The sequence below is a fragment of the Alligator mississippiensis genome, chromosome 1, assembly GCF_030867095.1.
Source record: "Alligator mississippiensis isolate rAllMis1 chromosome 1, rAllMis1, whole genome shotgun sequence".
NCBI lineage: Eukaryota > Metazoa > Chordata > Crocodylia > Alligatoridae > Alligator > Alligator mississippiensis.
In genome coordinates, this window is record NC_081824.1 from 75,615,415 (window position 1) to 75,634,974 (window position 19,560).

Genomic DNA, 19,560 nt, shown 5'->3' on the forward strand with positions numbered 1-19,560 from the left:
CTTTGAATTTTGAGAAAAATGAATCTTTGTTCTTTCCCTGTTGCCTATAAAAGGGAGAAGTGTTTCCTTCCCTAAATTCCTTAAGAAGTCAAGTGCATGGGTAGGTGTATTAACTTGTGTGGCCAGTGCATAAAATCAGAACAGGCAAAGCCTTTTCTTCCTTGACTGTAGTATTTGTGCAAGGTCACCATGGGCACTATATACATGTGCTCCAATGCATTCTAATTACAACACAGAGGAGCAGACTCAATGAGAATGCTCCAGCATCTTATGTATTCAGTATCCTTGTGTTTCAAAATGGTGGCAGAGACACTTTAACTAAAGCATTTAGTTGCCATTTTGAAACATAGGGACATTGACATACACAAAACACTGCATGTCTTTTAATTAGAGCAGCTTCTGAGAGCTGCTCTAACTAAATTGTCCATGTCTCCCCACACTGGCATGTGTAAAAAAAAAAACCCCACTGCGCTAAAAGACTTACAAAGGCCTGAAAAAACAATGCTTTCCAAAAATGGGAGTTAAGACGCATCAGTAAGGCAGTTTGTCAAGCTGCAGCAGCGCTTACTGGTTTGCATCCTGCTATTTTGAACTTTGAGAATCTGCATTTATAGCTCAACCTTTACATGCAAAGTGGATAAGATCAAAGCCTCGTCTTAACAGTGGGGATCGTGTCAATACTTGTGTTAGTGGTTGTTACCAAACTAAAAGTAGTGTAAGAATTCTATGTAAGACCACAGCTTAAAACACAAAACAAGTATTGAAATAGCTTGAACTCCCAGAAGCAAATGCTACTTACTGAGTAACTTAGTCTACTGCTACCCATACTACACAGCTACTCTGGCCACGGAGTAACTTTTCAGTTAATTATGTTGTGCACACAGGAACAACAGCCGATCAATCAAAATTACACTGAACATCTGTTTTGTTTGTGGTCACAATATGCATTACATTTTAAAATTTCTGTGCAGATGTAGCTGCACAGGGCCTGCTTAGAATATACCCAGGAGCAGTTTGTTCAGGTACCAAGGACTTATCCCATTAGTTCTGAGAGCCCCGACATGATTCTAGGTTGAGAAATAGCTTGGCCTGTTTTTATGCTCCTGAAACGCGAGAGAGTAAAAACAGTTTCCTTAGCGGAGGACTAAGCAACCTTTTCCACCTGTGGGCCACAAGGACCTACACAGGTCAGAGGTAGGTGGATGCTAGGACCCTGTTGCTGCAACCCAGACCAGACCCGAAGTTCTGTGGACCACAGGTGCCAACCTCTGGCTTGGTGAGCCGGCCACAATGTGTTGAACCAGTAGGTAGCAATCAGTTAAGGGTGGTCCACACTTGAGAAAGAGAGAATTTTTTAACCTCTACAAAATCATCTCTCTCCCTTAAACTAACAACTTCCAGCCTCTCCGAGCCCCCAAACTACTAGTAAATAAAAGTTTTCATTTAAACACTCAGATTAAGTTTATTCTTAAACAGCAAAAGTGCCATCTGCATATTAAAAACAAAGAGATTAGAAGTAAATGTTTTATTCTTCCAACTAAATTCCAGTACTACAAGGGCAGTAAAACAATGATACACTGAAAAATTGCAGCAATAAACATTTGTTAAAGACGGATAGAATAAATAAAAACTACAAAAATGAGAAATCATATAAACCCATTCTTAACCCCCAAAAAAGTCATGGAATACAGAAATGCCCTCCTTCACTATTTCACAGGCAGTACTGTGGGCTATTTGCTTAAAATTGTCCTGGGATTACATTCTAATTTAACTGTGATTACAGCTTGGTTGTAGTGCACAGTTATGAAAACCACACTAACTTCAGTCAGAAGTGTCATTCTACATTTTTATTTACACAACCAGTGAAGGGCAAGTTCTAGAACACCAGCTTTAATCCTTTACTTTTTCAAACTTATTAACATAAGAAGCCAAATTTTAATGATACAGCAAATGAGGCCACTGGTATTATTACAGGTAGCAAAGGTCCACATCCAGGTGGTACTGACATCAGGGAGCACTCCAAAACCAGTTGCTGCATAAAAGAGTGGTTGCCACTGACAAAAGCTTGAAATAACCTGTGTTCACAGGGGGTGGGGTGGGGGAAATATGGCATTGCTGCAAGTTCTTACTGGGACAGCTTGCAGCAATTAAATGGGGTGGATAGGGCAGCCCACGTATGCAGAAAACATGATTCATGAAACATCTGAAAAAAGCAGAAAAAGAAGCCATTAGTGAGTAGTTCTCCAATTCCTAATATTAGATCCGATTTAGTTAAGATACTAATAGCTAAAAAAACCACTTTAAAAACCTGAGATTTAAAAACCATGTGATACTAGAGGCACAATATTTTGGCAAGGTTTTGCACACACACTAACATGTACTGTATTTTATCCCACTTGCCTCCATTTTAACCTGCATGCTCCACCACATCATAAACTTAAGCATTTTTGCACCTCAAGGACATTTTTGGTGAAACAGGTGAGAAGTCAAGCTACTACTGAATGCTTGAGGGACCTAATGCTATTGTAAAACATAAGCAGGAATACTCACAACTAGCAGGCTGTTCTCCATATCGTCGCATGATTTGATCATGCGTGAACTTCACAAATGCGTCGTATTGTTCTGAAAGCACAAAATGAGACACAGTCAAAGCCGCATACCCATTTTACAGACGCAAGGGAGGCGTAATGTGGTTAACTAAGCACATGCGCATTGTCTCAGCTCCAGTCACCACTATTCTCATGAGAAACCAAAGTATTCAAAAGGCATGTGGAATGGCAGCATTGAGGAACAGAAGGTGATTTCACTAGACACTACAAAATGCTCACTAATTGCTAGAATGTTAGAACGAAGGCAGATAATTATAGGATGAACATTTGAGTGAAAAAAAAAAATCTTATTCACCTTATTCCAGTGGCAAAAGTAAATCATAAAAGGAAAGAACAAGGTGACTGTGGGCCTAATAAAAAACAGCTCTTCGATCCAATCAATACTGACTGTAACATCCCGACAAATATTAAAAGTTAGCTCTGAACTAAGTACTACTCCTAGAAGGGATTTTCTCCATATAAGCACATACATAAAGTCCTTCTCCTTCTACTGATTTTATTTACTCACAATATTGCACCCATCAATATACATCTCCTTTTGGAATTGGGAAATTAAACAAGGTAGTTAATATCTAGTAGATGAACCCTCTATTTTGCCCTTTTCCTTGTGGAAAAACAAATATGCAGCATGCAGGGCATTTGCGGACGTGGGCAAAACCAGTAATCTTTACCTCTAACTACATATTTTGTCAAAATGGTCCTTTAGCTTCCAGAGAAGAATCCCATTCTGATGTCTGCCTCCATTAAAAACTCCTTCTCCAGGGAATGAGCTTTACCTTCAGGGTGAACAATGAATCAGCAATCCCAAGCATAGGGGCTCTCCCCCAAAGCAGGGGATATCATGATTTGCATTGATCTGTGACATGTCAGTGCCACGGCAGCCACGATTTTTAAAGTGCTTTTCCACTTGCCCTCAAACCACCTCTGCCGTACTGGAATCCAGATTCCTGACTTTTCCTAAGTCTCACAAGGATCTTGGTTTTGGCCCACATAATGACAGCAAAGGGAAGGATCCATTACCCCAAAGCTGTACCCAAAGTAACAGCTACACTTCGAAAACAAATGCATCAGGGCCAGTGAGACACTAAACAAGTTTTCTCCTTGAACTTTCAAAAACTGACCAACATCTGTAGAGTCACACCATCTGAGATGATAAAAGTAGGGTGTCTACATATGGAATAGAAGAACCCCCACATCAATTCCTGACCAAAAGGCACTTGTGCTCTGTAGAAAGGTTTCCCTCAAACTACAAGTCCTCAATTCTTACTTATAGGAGACAGACACTGAGTTTTAAAAACAAACTCAAAGTAATAAAAAGTGGATTTTAGGGACGATGCCACTTGATTTAAACAAACAAAAAAAAAATTTATTACAGAATTTCCTTCTAGACCAGGCATCTAACCCTGGAAGGGTTATCACCACTTGACCACACTTGAGTTGGAAGGTAATGACCAGTGCAGTAACAGAGAACAAAACAGGACCACTTTAGGTTTGGAAGACTTGGTTTAGCGTTTGTTTTTGACATTTCCCTCTTTGTAGATTTTCATACATCACAGATCATCTCTGGCACTCAGTATATGGCACACTGTAATATGATCCAAACAGCCGTTGGTAACCTCTGCCCTAAGAACAGCAGCCAAACTACCACCCAGACTCATCACTCACCAGAGACGGCCTCCCTTGAAATTCAGGTAGGGCGTGCCTACCAGGGATTTGCCGCTGAAGAGACTGTCACCCAGAAAGTCTCTCGTGGGTCAAAACCTATAGTTATCCAGGACATGAATGTGTAAACATACTTAATCATCAAATGGGACACTAGGACGATAACCTACTGGAGAACCCTAGGAAGGCATAACAAAGTCTTAGCACAGATTAGTCAGGTAATGAGGGAAAGACTAGGGTTGTACAATGACTTCACAGACGTTTAGGGCTGGAAGGGACCTCATGAGATCATTGGGTCCAGCTCTGCTGCTCTGCACAGTCTTCCCAGGATCTGATCTACTTGGAGCACGAGTATGAACTGAGAGGCTGATTAAAGATTAGTATGCAAGAAATTGGATATTAGAAACTTTGTGAATTAGCTACGCATTTTACACTGCTTTCAGTCAAAAGACATGCAGGTATAATAGGGACCTGTAACTATGATCACTTTTAACCAGTAATGGCCCACAAGCATAACCACAAAAATTCCTTCCTTCCACTAACTGCAAGGGTAAGCCTGGCATTAACAATGACATTATCATGTATAAGCATCCCAAAAAGTGGTACAGGAGCAGAAGATGCAGTCACTTGTGCCATGGCCCTTCCACCAGCCTTACATTAAAGCTGTTCCTGGGACTCACTGAGAAAGTCTCTCTCCCCTAAGCTTGTGTGCAAGCTTCTGACTTGATGCAATTTCTGATGAAAACAGACTGGCAGCATCGGTTCAGAAACTGCTCTGCTGCCATAGTGTCAACCCAGCCAAACTGCCAACCAAACAGAATGCTGCCTTGGAAGAATATTAACATAACCTTTGAGGAGGCAGGTTGGCGTCAGGTACAAGTCACCTTGCTGAACCACCTGGAACATATCCCACTGTCTAATAAAGAGAGAAGGCAGTCAAACCAATGGAAAAGGGAATTACATACAACATGCAGTTGCTTTATATTGTTGCCAGTCTGGGATAGGAAACAGCTGGCAAATGTCAAAGAAACCTCCAGTGCAATAATTCTCAATTGGGTGATGTAAAATCCTTCCAAGGGTGTCACTGTGCCAGGAAGTAAGCGACGAAGACCCCAATCCCCCAGAACCAAGCACTTCAAGGTCCCACAGCCCAGGGCTGTTCCTCAGGCTCCAGGCACCATGCTGTGCTGAGCCCGTGATTGGACAGGCAGCTGTAGGGCTGTGGTTTTGAGCCCAGCTCCCTCCACACCCCTCCCAGGGCCAGCAGAAGAGGCAACAGCTTGCAGCTCCAGGTACCAGCATTCAAGTACCTGGAGATGCACCATTTCCCTCAACAGCTACAGACCAAGAAGTTGAGAAGGGGCAGATAGTAGAAAAAGCAGGGCACAGTGGGGTGAGGGCCTGCTCTTCCCCCATCTCACCTGGCACAAACTAGATTCTAGCTCAGTGATCTCAGCTGGGATGACTAAATTCTGTAGAAGTGCTAAGACCCAGTTGTCCTGAGGCTAACAAAAGTTGAGAACTGCTGTTCTAGTGCTAAGAGAGCCTCTGCCTTCTATACCAAACTTCCAGAAAGAATAAATGAGAAAGTTGTTCACCCCAATGAAGAAACCCTTTACAAGTGGAAAAGAATTTTCTAGCTAAAAGAAGGGGAGAAGAGTAGTCTGTTCAAATAGGCAAGCACAGGAAAGCGACCTGAAATAAAATCTCTGCTTCCACTGGCCAACGTTACAGACATACCCATGTGTTATAATTTTTGCCCAGAGCAGTGACAGGGAAAACTACAGATACTCTGCTGTCCAGGGCCATGTTCAACACAGCAATTCTTAGCCAGAATAAGCTCAGCTACATACAGCATAAAGCACTGAAGTTAGAGAAAATGTCTTGTTTCCCCATCATTTCTCTTTTCTCCCTATCCCCAAGCAATATTTAAATGTTAACATACCTGCAAGTTTTGTGGTCAAGATTTCTTCATACTCTTCACGGATTTTCTCTTCACGCTCTTTCAGCAAACGTTCACAGATCATTCCAACTTGTCTGAGAGTAAACAGGGGCTGTTCTTTTTTCAATGGTGATGATGCTGCAGATGAAGTACCTGTAAGTAATTCAGAGTTAATCTAACTAACCTCTTGCAGTTTGCTGTGAGGCATTTACTCTTACTTTTCAAACAAAACATTAGGAAAAACATTGCTGCACCTTTTGGATGCTTCCAGATGTTGTTATTAATTTTATACAGAGGGTTAAAAGTAAGCAACCTACACCGATTCAGTTTACCATGCACACTGAGTCTTATTTAATGATGGCTTGGAAATACCACCAAAAAGGTGTGGAACTGAAGTCCACTCCAAGATAGGGTAGACTGGGCTTTTTAACCCTGGTTGGCAACCAGACTAGGAGCAGAGCCCCAACAGATGGAAAAATGAATGATCTCCTTTGTGCACCTCCTGTGGCCAAACTGGTTCCAAAAGTACTGACACTGCCTTTAATTTGTATTAAACCAGCAAGGCTGAGAGGGAGCACAGGTGTGTGGGCAGCTCAGCATCTCCATATATACTTCCCAGGCTTTTGCACCCTGGAGAGGTCACTCCAGCTTCACTTTATCTTTCAAGCAGGATTACATTCAACAAGGTGATGTTTCACTTGACGTATTGTCTCCCAAGACAAACACCACAGAGCAGTAAGGTTACAGTAAACATCAGAAGACTAGGCAGGGCTTACTACAGGCAAAAAGGAAGGACCTGGAGTGAAAGGGCATTATGCATCGGAGGTCCACAGACTTGTCTTTAATACCTGGCAAAGCTGGTCCAGTAAGAAGAAATGCATGTGGCTGTGCATCAGTAGAACAACATGGATCTGTCTGCTGGAAGCTATTTTCTAAGTGTCTCCTCTTCTGCATGCGTTTGTACTCCTGTTTTATGTTGTACAGAATTTGTTCTAAAAACAAACAGTGAAAACAATTCACTCAGTGATGACAACATCTCAGTAACCCTACAAACTTGACTTTGACTTCAGATACCAAAGACCCTGGGAGGATTAACAAACCAAAAGGAATTCCTAAAAACTTAAGCTGTGTTTAGCATACAAACCTTTACTAAAAGACTGCAAATGTTATATTCTTTACAAAGTTTAACTCTGTGCTATTTATGTTAAAAAGACTGATGACGGACCAAAAAAATAAAGCAAGAGGGACTTCAACATTTGCATAAACTACTAAACACAAGTGTTACCAGTCCTTTCTGAAAAACATTAGACTCAATATCACACAGTACATATGCTCTTCTGAATATTATCGATGTGAAAAAAGTACATATTGCAACTTTACAATGATGCCACAGATTTTTCTACCTACATATTTAATAAAACTGACTTACATTAAACTACTCCAATTCCAAAGATACTGCTATACAATAACAAAATAGTAATTATTATATATTTACTACATTTGATTTTTATTTCAGGACCTAGTAGCCAAGAAGTTACACTAACAAGCACATAGTGCAACCAAAACCATTCTGGCCTCACAGACATTCCCACCTTGGGGGAAAAAAAAACAAAACACGGAAAGCACTCTGTTCTATAAAAAAGAACTCCAATTGCCTAGAAAAATCCTTCCTTTTCCCTATTCAGTGTATGAAAGTGCCAAAGTGCAACATAGTAAAAACTGCTTAGCCAGTTTTTACTGCTATACTGAATAGGGAGTTTTTGACAGCAAAGTCCAACCATGGCTTGAAAAAGCCACTACCAATGGCAAAACAAGATTGCCTGGACAACTGGCTTCTGTAGAATAAGCTTTCATGTTACAAAATTAAGCGTTTAGTCCTTAAGGTAATGATAGCTTTCCAATCACCAACTAAAAATCAAGCAATGCTGTCTGCCTGAGTCCACAGACAACTTTATTCAGTAAAAGTTGCCTGTGACTGCTGAATGCTTTGCCAAAGTGCAACATAGTGAAAACTGCTTAGCCAGTTTTTACTGCTCGACTGAATACTAAGGGCAATGCTACATCTATGCATTCCCTAATGGATTAACACTCACTTGAGAGTAGATAAACCAAAGCAGGAAAGCTTAAGTTACTTGGTCAAGGTCACACAAGTCTGTCTGCAACAGAAAACAGATCTTCCAATTCCTGGTACTGTTTTAGCAGGAGAAGCATCATTTTTCTCTATTTTTTCTTTCCCCACCTTCCAACAGCCAGAGGGACTGGATGGATGTAAAAAAATATGATGGAGTTTCTAAACAGAGTCCAGACAGAAAAATCTGTAAACAAAATCGCAGCATCTTCAGCAACAGGGCTCCTCACTAGAATTTTATCCCCATGTAACAGCAGCCTCAAGGATACTGTTTAGGCACATGCTTATCAGCCTCTCTAGTAAACTGCAATCCTGTAAGGCCAGGTGGTACACAGTATTAGCACTATTAGGTGCGCAAACACCTTCACATGATTCACAAGATAAACCCAGAGATTTCAAATAGGAATCCATAGTGTCAACACTGACCTGTTGTGGTCTTTTTGAGTTTTCTGCAGAATAATTGCTTTATTATTTTTCCAATAGTCAAAAGAGTGAAAGCTAAAAGCTCGCTTTTTCTGAAGGGTGCCTTGAGTCTAAGGAGGTTGAGTACCACTGCTGTAAGGGATGGATGTGGTCAGTAACTGGGCTCAGAAAGAAAGCAACTGAGGAACAAGTCAGAAAAGAAAAGCAGGATACATTTATGTAGGAACGAAGACAAAGGAAGTAGAGCACAGAAAGCTGAGTTGATAAAGGGGTGGTTACACAGGGAAGACACACTGACAGCAGGAAAAATGCATCATGCTCCCATATGGTACAGAAATTAAAACTGGAAATGAACCAGAAGAGGTAGTTACAATTTTTAAAAATTACCTATGAGGATTAGGCAAGGGGTTGCCAAGAAGCGAGCAAATGATCCGAGACAGTGACCCAAAAGTATGTGCTGGTCAAATGATGCTAGGACATCGTTTCCAGTTGCTAAATGATATTAGGGCAGTTACACAGTCCTTTTCCAAACAACCCAGTGCCAAATTAGCTAGAGGGATATATCTGTATATCAAAGCCATTGCAAATAGTAAGCCAAGTGGCTTACAAGGTACCTTTTGTACTCAAGTAAGGTCCACGTACTGCCATATCAATTTAAATTGCAAGACTGTGGTACCACATGCATCTTTTATTCCTGCTAGTTGGTATCAAGTACATTTATCAAGCTTTGGGTCTGACTATAAACACATCAATTAAACTTCAAATGTAACAAAAGCCCTAACAAAAATCTTTTATTTACAGCTTTGCAAAGAAATATTACTATGCTTTCCTATCACAGTTAAGCATAACCAAGGCAATTCTGTTTATTTTCAAAATAAGTACAAATCTCTGAAGCCAACGCAATGTAACTTTCCTCCAAAACACTGAATTACTGAAACCAAAAAATGGACTAGCCTCCAAAGCAATGGATCAAAATTCCCAACAAACTCAAAACACTAGATAAAAAACTGGTAGACAAGGTTCTTTGGGTAGATGTGATATCTTTTATTAGACTAGTTAAATAGTTGGGAAAATTCTTCTTTGCCAGCTTTCAGCCTGGAATTACAGCACACTGGAGCAGCCTCCCTGTACATGTATAGCAGCCCTTAATTTCTACAGCAAGTTTCAAGATACAGATATTAAATGAAGCGCACGCAAAAACCACTTTTTCAAGTTGTATGCAAGTAAGGTTATCTAATATGTGGTAACACATCAAAACATTTTTTATTTTAAAACTAATTTAAACAAAGTATGAATTCTTTTAATTTAGTTAATATTTTTATCACACCGAAGAAATTTTCATAAATATTTTTAGAGCTAATGATCCCTGTTTTCCAAGGTGCCTAAGCAAACCAGGCCCAATTCCCAGGGATTTTGATGACATAACATGAAGAAGTCTACTAGTCACCTAGCTGCATTGCTTCATTAACTGGTGGAGTACTGCTGAAGCTTTTAGAATTAGTAGATTTGGTCTTCATATCTAGCTTTTTTTCCTTTTTCCAACTCCCAGTTTCTCAAATTCGAATAAACTTGGTCCACAAGAAAAAAAAAAAATCTCTCTGTACCGAAAGTAAACTATAACCAAAATTATAGCAAAAATCTGAAGAACTGCACTGATGCAATAAATTTCATGTCAAGTCTATCAAACTATCAAGGGTAAAAGAGGATTATTTTTAAAGGAAAAATATTCTAATCTATTAAACTTGTATACAAGTATGCTCTTCCCCAATCCTTTTTCATGAAATTTTAAAAAACAGGGCCCCTAAATTTTAGCTCCAAAGCCCATATTTAGACACTTTGCACAGGATGTTCAAAACCAACTAACTCAATTAAGAGCAAGCCCCATTAACTTCAAATTGCTAACCCTGATGGGCAAATTCAATTTAGTAAAAAAAATTCAGTGTTCTTGAATTTTGGATATTCAATATAGCAATATTTTCCTCTGGTGTCAAATAAGCATGAGCTATGGGCTTATGCATTTTGTTTTAAGAATAATGCAGATTCAAAAATAATATTAAAAATGTCCTTGACTTGTTAGTACTGATGAACATTAAGTGTAAAAGTTAACAGAAAAAAATCCTAAACAATGAAGGAACTGAAGAAACAAATACTAATGAGCCATTTTAGGACTATAAAATGTTGCAAATTCTTTGCTTTTTTTAACATGTATTAAAATTAATTTAAAAGCTATTTAAACAAAAGATCTAATAAAAACATGTCTGGGAAAAGCAGTTAAGTTGAAACAGGTGTGCATAATGGAATCCAAGTCCAATTTAAAAAATCATTTTCCTACTCAAGGTAAGACCACAGAAACTACAACTATACACCCAGGAAAGTAAGCCTAAAATAAGGGGAAAAAAACCATTCTTTAACCATCTGTAAAGCAATATAACAGCTATAAAAGTGTCACGTAATCTGAGGCTGCAGGGTTGAGATAATGGATATTTGGGAGTGCCAAATAATTAAATGAAGAGAGATGGGGATGTACACCACAGATACCTCATTTCTGAGGGCTGGTTAATTCATGCTCATCTTGCTCACTAACAAGATCACATAACTTAAATCTACATTTGATCAAGAATATACTATATTAAAAATGGAGGCAGAAAAAACCTATCTAGTTTCCAGGCAAAAACTAGTAACTTTTCTATTATATTGGGTGACTGGACAAAGTAAAACATACAATCTCCCAGGTTTCCCAACCTATAATATCAGGATCTGACAAAGTAAGCTTCAGCTCACAAAAGCTTATAGTATATATACACGGTTTGGTTAGTCAACAGTGTGAAAATCTACACTGCATTATACTTCACTTCAAACTAACATAGCTAACTAGAAGGCTGCCTATTATAGAAGTGTTAGTCCTTTATGCTCCGAACAACAGGTTACACATTCAGATAAACTTAGCCCTTGTTTCTTCCTCCAAAGTACCTTCAGACCACTCATAATTGTTAGAAATTGATTCATGGTTACCATATAAAACTTAAGTCAGAGATGCGTAAGCACTTGCAGTACAATTTTAAGACCACAGCAACTTCAAATCAATAGAGCCAGACTCAGACCTCACTTTGACCTGCTACATTACCAAAAGCAAGACAAGGGCAAGAGAAGCCCTTTGGTTGCCTCCTACAGTCCTCAACTTGAACACCTTGGACTCATCATTAATCACCTCCAATTCCTTTTGGAAAATGACAACCATCTCAACATGGCTAGGGTAGACAAACCTCTCCTAACTTCCAGACAGTCCCCCAACCCAAAACAGCATTTCTCCAGCATCACATGATCAAATTTCAACTCTCACATGGGCAGGCCTTGGAACAGACCCAAATGCCAATCTTGCCTCCTCATCAACATAGATCATATCACCACCAGATCAAACAACACAGATGACAAAATCTAAGGTTCATTCACCTGTACCTCAACCAACATCATACAGGCCACCACCTGCTTAAAGTGCCACATCATTATCTACACTGGACAGACGAGTGGTAAACCAATTTGACAGAATGAATTAACACTGATTTTATATCAATTCCAGGACAATGCACAAGCTTGGGGCAGAACACTTTAACCTCTCCAGACATTGCACTACTGACCTCAGAGCAGCTCTTTTTAGGCAACAAAACTTCAAAAACCAAATTGAACATGCAATTACAGTACAAGGAATCATCCACAGGCTGGACTGGGCTCAGTATGGTCTGAACAGGGACTAGTCTTCTCTCGCTGCCTCAATGATAACCTTATGTCCCTCCATGTTAACTACTTTGCTTTTCTCTCATCTACCCATCTTGCCTTTCCCAGCAGTGTTGCCTTTTTCCTCCCACTTCCCTATCTTTTGTATTCTAATCACCAATTTCTATTTAGAAGCTCTGCTTCCTGAAGTCCCTTCACAGTATCTGATGAAGTAAGCCACTTACAAAAGTTTATGCATCTCCGATTTAGTCCACCTATATGGTGCAGATCTACCCTGCCTTCTGCCTGACTTCATGGTAACACATTTAACTCTCTCTCTACCATAGAACTTGCCATACTAATAGATGACTAGGCTGAATAACAATTTCCAAAGAGTACTGGATATTCCATACTTCCCATAATGCATGATTAAGGGAGTAGGCCGTTTTTAAAAATTATTTTAAAAGTTCTCGTCATATAATCACCTCATCATGACTGGTAATTATCTAGAAATGATTTACAACTCAAACTGCAGTGCAGTTTGGAAACTTAACAAGGCAAACAATTGTTTTCAGAATTCTACTGATTGCTTTCATGTAGCATGAAGTTGATGTCAGGTTTGCTCTGACTGTCCTCCCCCACCCCTTCCTCCAGGCTTCCTTGCCTTTTATAATAGTAAGCTCAGAAACCTTAATTCCAGTTTCCCTCGTTTAGCTGGGACACTTTGGCACAATGAGTTTTATGGTGGTTCAGTAGGCAGAAGTCAGAGTGGCAGCTTTCCCAGCCCTGAAACAGAACCCAGAGAGAGCTCACATTTCAGTTTATGCTCTCACCATGTAGCTTAATCCTTCAGAAACTAACCATTCCTGAGATTTCTTTTATGCAGACAAGCAAAAAGCTATTCTCTGCAGTCAACAACACACACCATAAAAGATACAGAAAAGATGCTCAGCTGCACTTGTTTAGTTTAGTAATTCCAGATTCACCACCTTTTAAGTAGACAGTGTCACACTCCCTCGTTCTCCTGGGATTTGGTGTCACCAAAAACCTGCTTCAGGAAGTATTAGCCAGGTGTTCTTACACGTACTGTCATACAACCTGTTCAATTATTTCAGAGGTTGTCTTGGCAAAGCAGGAGGCAGCCACTTCTGAAGCATCACTGCTCTTCACCTAGTAATATCTCAATTTGAGGCTGCCAAATCACAATCTACTGACATCTTGACAAGAATTAACGAAAATCTGCATTTTAAAGGAACCAGATGTTTTGCTTTTTCCTGTTTTGGTCATGGACAGTCACTTCAATGTATTTTTCAATCAGACAAGGTCTGTTGGGTTTTTGCAACAGACTACATTATTCTTGGAAATGATGTTCGTCTCCAAGGACTGTACTGCTTAAGATTTAAAAGAATAAAATGTGGATAATGGTGCATTCTGACACTTCATAGCCCGGGCCTATATTTACAGAATGAACAGCAGCCTCTCTCCAGAGGCCCAATAAGTGCAGAGCTGGCAATCTCATGAGAACCAATTAACTAGGACCTCAGACTGATGAAGGTATGAAAGTTCTAGTCCTTCTGCATCAGTTCTGGCATCTCCAGCATCTGCATTAGCATGCTTTACAAAAATGTGACATTACAGAAAATCCCAATTCTCTGAATCTAGAGCTCAAGGAATGAAAATTAAAGTTAACAGCATGAAATCAGCTGGACAAAAAGCAATTCTGTACTTTTCTATAGCCTAAACTAACCATTGTGGTATTTGTCAAACAAGGAGCAGAACACATTACATTCTACGGGAGTAGCCTATTAATCATTTCATAGTGAGAATGATGAACATCATCTTACGTGTCAATAGAAATCTCTCTCTCAGAACGAAGTAAATTGATTTAAGAAGTTCAGATACAAACTTTCAAAAATAATTTGAAGGGCACAATTTTGCAATAACTAGGGCATGTTGAAACACCTGGCATCTTGCCAGAATAATCCAAGGACAAACCTTCATGTTAATGAGCCCACAGAAGATATCATTTCAGTACAGAAATGTTTAGTGATAGTAACAAGCTATGTCTCCTTTTAAGGCCTTCAGACTTGTTCAATCTAGCACTCCAACTTATACATGGGAACACTGTATAGGTTTCAGACAAACAGTAGTTTCCTCACAAGGCAGCTCAAAGGAGTCAAGTAAGAACAGCCCAAAAGAAAACTGACAGGTATTTTTATTCAAGCTGGTTAATCTTTTGCTGTGTGGTTTTAATATTAATATTAAACTGAATATGGACATTCAAGGAATCTTGTGTTTGTGAACTAAATTCAATACCTTACTGAGAAGACTGTATTTGCAGCCAGATCTCTTCTGTATTTGCCCTCAATTATGAAGGACATTTACATAAAAATAGAAATGTGCATCTTTTTAGCAACCTCCTTTTTCATATTTTTCACCTGAAGTCAATCCTTCTTTAAGAGATAAGCTAGGAAAGACAGAACTGTTGCATTCTATTTTAGAATAACTGCGTACAAAAGATAGGACTGACAACCTGGAAGCTGAAGTATTCTTTTTACCCAAGCAAAAAGTACAGTTTGGCTAGCAGCTACACAATATTCTCACATTGGTCAACTAATGCTCCTTGGACAGGAGACAAAAAAAACAGTCCAATTTTTCATACCTATTCAATTGCTGGTAGACTAGGCAGCAAGGCCAATAAAGTCACAAATAGTGACTGTAGTTTACAATGTGGGTTTTAGTTCAATATGAAATGGTATGAAAACAACTTTTTCCATTTCATCAAGTCTCTAAAGTGCTTTAATTAGTTTAATTCACTATTCATATCTCCCTGGATCTGAAGCAATGCCATGAGTTGAAAGACTATGTATACCCAGTAGATATCCCTTTGATCTTTGGTTTGTGACCCCTATTAGCCACTGGGGAAATTGCTCATAATGATTACCTCAGACAGAGAACAAATCACTAGCACAGATGAACTCAAAGATCTAGCTCATGGGTTTTTGACAGAAGTTTTACAGATCCTTTCAAACAATTGTTTTCTCATGATTCTCCAAGGTGTAAAATGCAGTCTCATTTGAGACTGAATCACTGCCCTGTAAGAAAGCTACTGAAATCTGAGTTTATGTAACATGTAACCTTCAGCAAAGGTGCAGAAAGGCCTTCCAGACATACAACTGGTGTTAAGTAACTAAATTTAATGCAACTAGTAAAATATCTACCTACACCAGGGGTGGGCAAAATGCAGCCCGCCAGGCCATTCTATCCAGCCCACAAGGCCCCTAAAAAATTTAGAAAATCAATGTTCATCTGCCGCTGGCTGCCTGTCATGTGGCCCTCAATGGCTTGCCAAAACTTAGTAAGTGGACCTTCACCTGAAATAATTGCCCACCCCTGATCTACGCTGTTCCCCAGCCTACTTAAAAAGTCAGTGCCAGGAGACCTTGTAACCAGCACAGTCTTTTTTTTGCAATGATCTGCCTTTCACATCTGAAACACAGAACAGAAATTATTAGAATGATGCATTTATAGTTTACTACCCAGAATGCATTTTTCTTTTCAGTAAAGAAACTAAATGTAAAGCCATGCTGATGCGTTCCACTGAGGAAAACTTCCACTTTCCACAATCTGTATTTGCTGAACAGATCTATAACTTGGTTTTCAGATTTCAAGGGAACTGGTATAAGATACAGGAAACTGCCACAGGACACTTGGGCCTAAACCCTGTCCCACCAACATGTACTTATAGACCCACCCACTAACCTGTTTGAAGTATCACAATAAAATGTGAATTTTTAATTCATATTGTATAGAGGTACCCTGAAGATACTGGGATGTGATTATTTATGATTATTTTACCATGTAATTATTTTCCTATATAATCCCAGCCTTTCAAACTAAATTCATACAAAGCACTCACTTCTCACTAACTATATGTACACAAAATAGGGGTACCACATCAAATCTTAATTAGAAAATATGCAACAAAATTGCTAGCAAGTATAAAAATTCTCTCTCCAACTCAAAAAGGGGGAAATATTTTAATAAAATTAAGAAACAAATACATATACTGATTGGACAAAGGTAAATCTTTGTTTAAGCCTCTCTAACAATTTCTTTTAGATACAAAATATTTATGGTATGCAGCAATGACTCAGTCATACAAACCCACATAAAGAATCCGTAAGTAGTGTAGATGAGAAATCCACAAGGCAGAACAGCTGCCAAATCCACCAAGACACTAAAAGCAACCTAAGAGCTGTCCAAATAACCATAAAATATTCAAACACTCTTGTTAAACTGAAATTTCATTTTGATTTGAAGTCTTCCCTCTCCCAAACGGGCATATCATTTATTTGCCTAAGTTTTATATTTAAATTAAGACAGCTGGTATCTAATCTGCACTCCTGTAAACCCAGTGCCCATTCAAATCTATACATTCTGTTTTCAGATAGCATTTGTTTCTGAAGAGACTAGCTAGTATTAAAATATTGAGGGGGTCCACATTCTCCACTAAGAATAGAAGTCACACAGTAGGAAGACTGAGAACAGCAGATAAAAGAAAATGAAATAAACTGCTGCACTAAGGACTATCTAGGAGTATAGAAATAACAAATTATTGTATACGCAGAACTTATTAATGTTAATAGAAATATTTTCATGAAATAAAATAACAAATTCTCTTCAAGTGCTGAAGACTTGCACATAGGTATTTTATATAGGAAACTTAAGTGGAATCAACTAAATTCAAGCCTTGTGAATAAACTACTACTAATGCGGTGTAAAAATTAAAAACGAGCTTTTAAGATTGAATTAGTTTGTTTAAAGCCCAATGAATTATACAGGTATAGATACTATGATTGTTTCTAAAAGCGACTTTTTAAAAGGACAGGGTCTCACTGGAAACATAATCAAGTAAAATGAGGGTAACAATGTCTTTCGTGAAAGAACACATGACTAAATTTAATTTGAAGTATAAAACTTGCTAAATCCCAATATTCACAGTTAGCACTCAATAGATATGCAACAAAAAAGTTCTCATTATGACAGTGCTAGTACTAACAGCTTATGTCAGAGCACACTATTTGCATAAATCCAATTTAAACCAGGCAAGTTGTTTAAGGCTATTCAGCAACCTGAAGGAACATCTGATTCACTACACCTTATCTTTTGCCATTATGAAATAATAATTCACAAAGCCAGCATACAATTGCTCATCTCAGTTTCGTTTTCTGAACAGATCAAACTACACCTCAGCAGAATATCTTAATTTAGGATGCAGTAGTGTAAAAAGCAAATAGTTTAAAAGGCTACCACTGACACTCATTTCTTCAGAGAAATAAAGCCGATGTGCTGCTACAAAATCCAGGATTTAATAATTCATACCCTCACAGAGCTCTATACTATTTTAGACCGTGCCAAATCAAAAACATGAAATGGCTCATTTCTCATCTTGTAAATCAAAGATGATATTTTGAGTACTTTTCAACTAGTTTATGGATGCAAATATCCACAAATGATGCTGACCAGACAAGGAGGCACAGAAATAGGAAAAGGCTCACACATTTCCCCTCTGCTAACCAGAGGTTACCTTTGACACTCCCCCTTAACTACTTCATAAATTTGCCTGTGGGCTGATGTGTTTTTTTGTCATTATTGGATTTCCTCCCTTCCCTTAAAATTTAAGCTATCCTTCTTCCCCACAAGGTAACCCAAGGCCAACAGATGCTGAACATTGCTGCTAATAATACACTGTTGTCTGTAAAGACCTATGAAGGCTACTGCCAATGCACTGCCTCCCCATTGCTAATGTCTGACAGCTACATTCATCACCCCCTTTTGAGCAAAGCGTATTAGTCACAGCACTGTACAGTAACAGCGTTTCTCCTCCTCCTCCTCAACCACACCGGTGCCAAAACCCTCCATGTCCACTTCCCACTGTAAAACCTTCCTATTTTAAGCAAGAATGCCTCTTTTTAAAAGGGCAAGGTGAACTGAGCTCTTCCTAAAGAGAGAAAGAAAGAGAGAGATACACACATCCAGCTATGGTAATTGTCTTATTGTATCAGCCTGTGTCATCCTTCCCCAATAGAATCGCTGCCTGATGCTGACTCATGCAAAATCCTTTCCCAACCTTTTTTTTTTTTTTTAAAGTACAGGACAGCCACGGGGTCAAATGCAAGAAAATGCCTTTTTCCCTGCCCTCTCCCAGGCTGCCTTCAGCTCCACCGCTGCGGGCATTTCCTATACAGCTCTGCCCTCAAGCAGGGCCCAGGCTTTCAGGAGCCGCAGCGAGCTGGGACCCAGGAGGTGGCTAACAAAGGCGGTGACATCCGGCTGGAGCGAGGGGGCCGGGCCCCGGGACAAGGGCGCGGAGACGCCGGGAGCAGCCGGGCGAGACCCCCTCCCTGCCCGCGGGTTTCGCTGCCCCCTCGGCGAAGCCCCGGGGGGGCCCGGCTTTGTTGTCCCCGCCTTGCCTCTGCCCCCCCCCCCCCACATAATGGCCGCGACCCACGGGCGGGCCCGCCCTGCCCCCCTCCCCCGCCCACGGCGCTTCCGCACCCCCGGCCGCCCATTGTGTCCCCGCCGCGGGGGGCAAAGAAAATGGCCGCCCCCCTCCTCTCCCCTCCCCCCCTGGCCGGGCCGGGCCGCACCTGTGGTGAGGCGGGACGACACGTCTCCGAAGGGCGAGGGCTCCATGCGCAGGTATTTCTGCGGGGAGGCGGCGGCGAAGGAGGCGGCGGCTGAGGCCGACGCGGCGGCGGCGGCGGGGGCCGCCAGGGGGGCGCAGCGCCGCCGCTTCGGGGAGGCTGGGCTCAGCAGTGGGTCGAAATCCAGAGTTCGTTTCAAGGTGGCGCCGCACGCCATGGCCGGGCCGGGTCCGGGGCGCGGGGCGGCGGGGCCCTGCCCGGGAGCGCCTTCCCGGCCGGGGGGGCTGCGCGGGGCGGGGGGCGGCTCGGGCCGGGCGCTGCGTGCGGGGAGCCCGCGCCGCCCGCGCTCAATTCAGCCGGTAGGCGGTGGCGGGGGTGCGGCTGGGCCGGCGCGGCGTCGCGGGACTGCGCGGCGGGGCCTGGCGCGGCCGATGA

The 19,560-nt window shown here is 40.7% G+C and overlaps 1 protein-coding gene across 1 annotated transcript; it reads right to left on the reverse strand.

Annotated features, from left to right (window-relative positions):
• Positions 1-1,510: 1,510 nt before the first annotated feature.
• AKIRIN2 (akirin 2) lies at positions 1,511-19,531 on the reverse strand. The gene is made up of 5 exons (XM_006273287.3): positions 19,129-19,531; positions 7,062-7,205; positions 6,217-6,366; positions 2,551-2,622; positions 1,511-2,203 (listed from the first exon to the last, which is right to left on the reverse strand). Exons 1-5 carry the CDS (start codon positions 19,340-19,342, stop codon positions 2,193-2,195), a joined length of 591 nt encoding a protein of 196 aa, XP_006273349.1. The 5' UTR covers positions 19,343-19,531; the 3' UTR covers positions 1,511-2,192.
• Positions 19,532-19,560: the final 29 nt, after the last annotated feature.

Bases quoted from the DNA above. Each gene is read 5' to 3' on its own strand.
- AKIRIN2 (XM_006273287.3), bottom strand. From the start codon at position 19,342: ATGGCGTGCGGCGCCACCTTGAAACGAACTCTGGATTTCGACCCACTG. The intron at 7,206-19,128 runs GTGCGGCCCGGC...GTTTGTTTTTAG, and splicing joins GTCGTCCCGCCTCACCACAG to AACAAATTCTGTACAACATA. The intron at 6,367-7,061 runs GTATTAAAGACA...AATTACTTACAG, and splicing joins TACTGGACCAGCTTTGCCAG to GTACTTCATCTGCAGCATCA.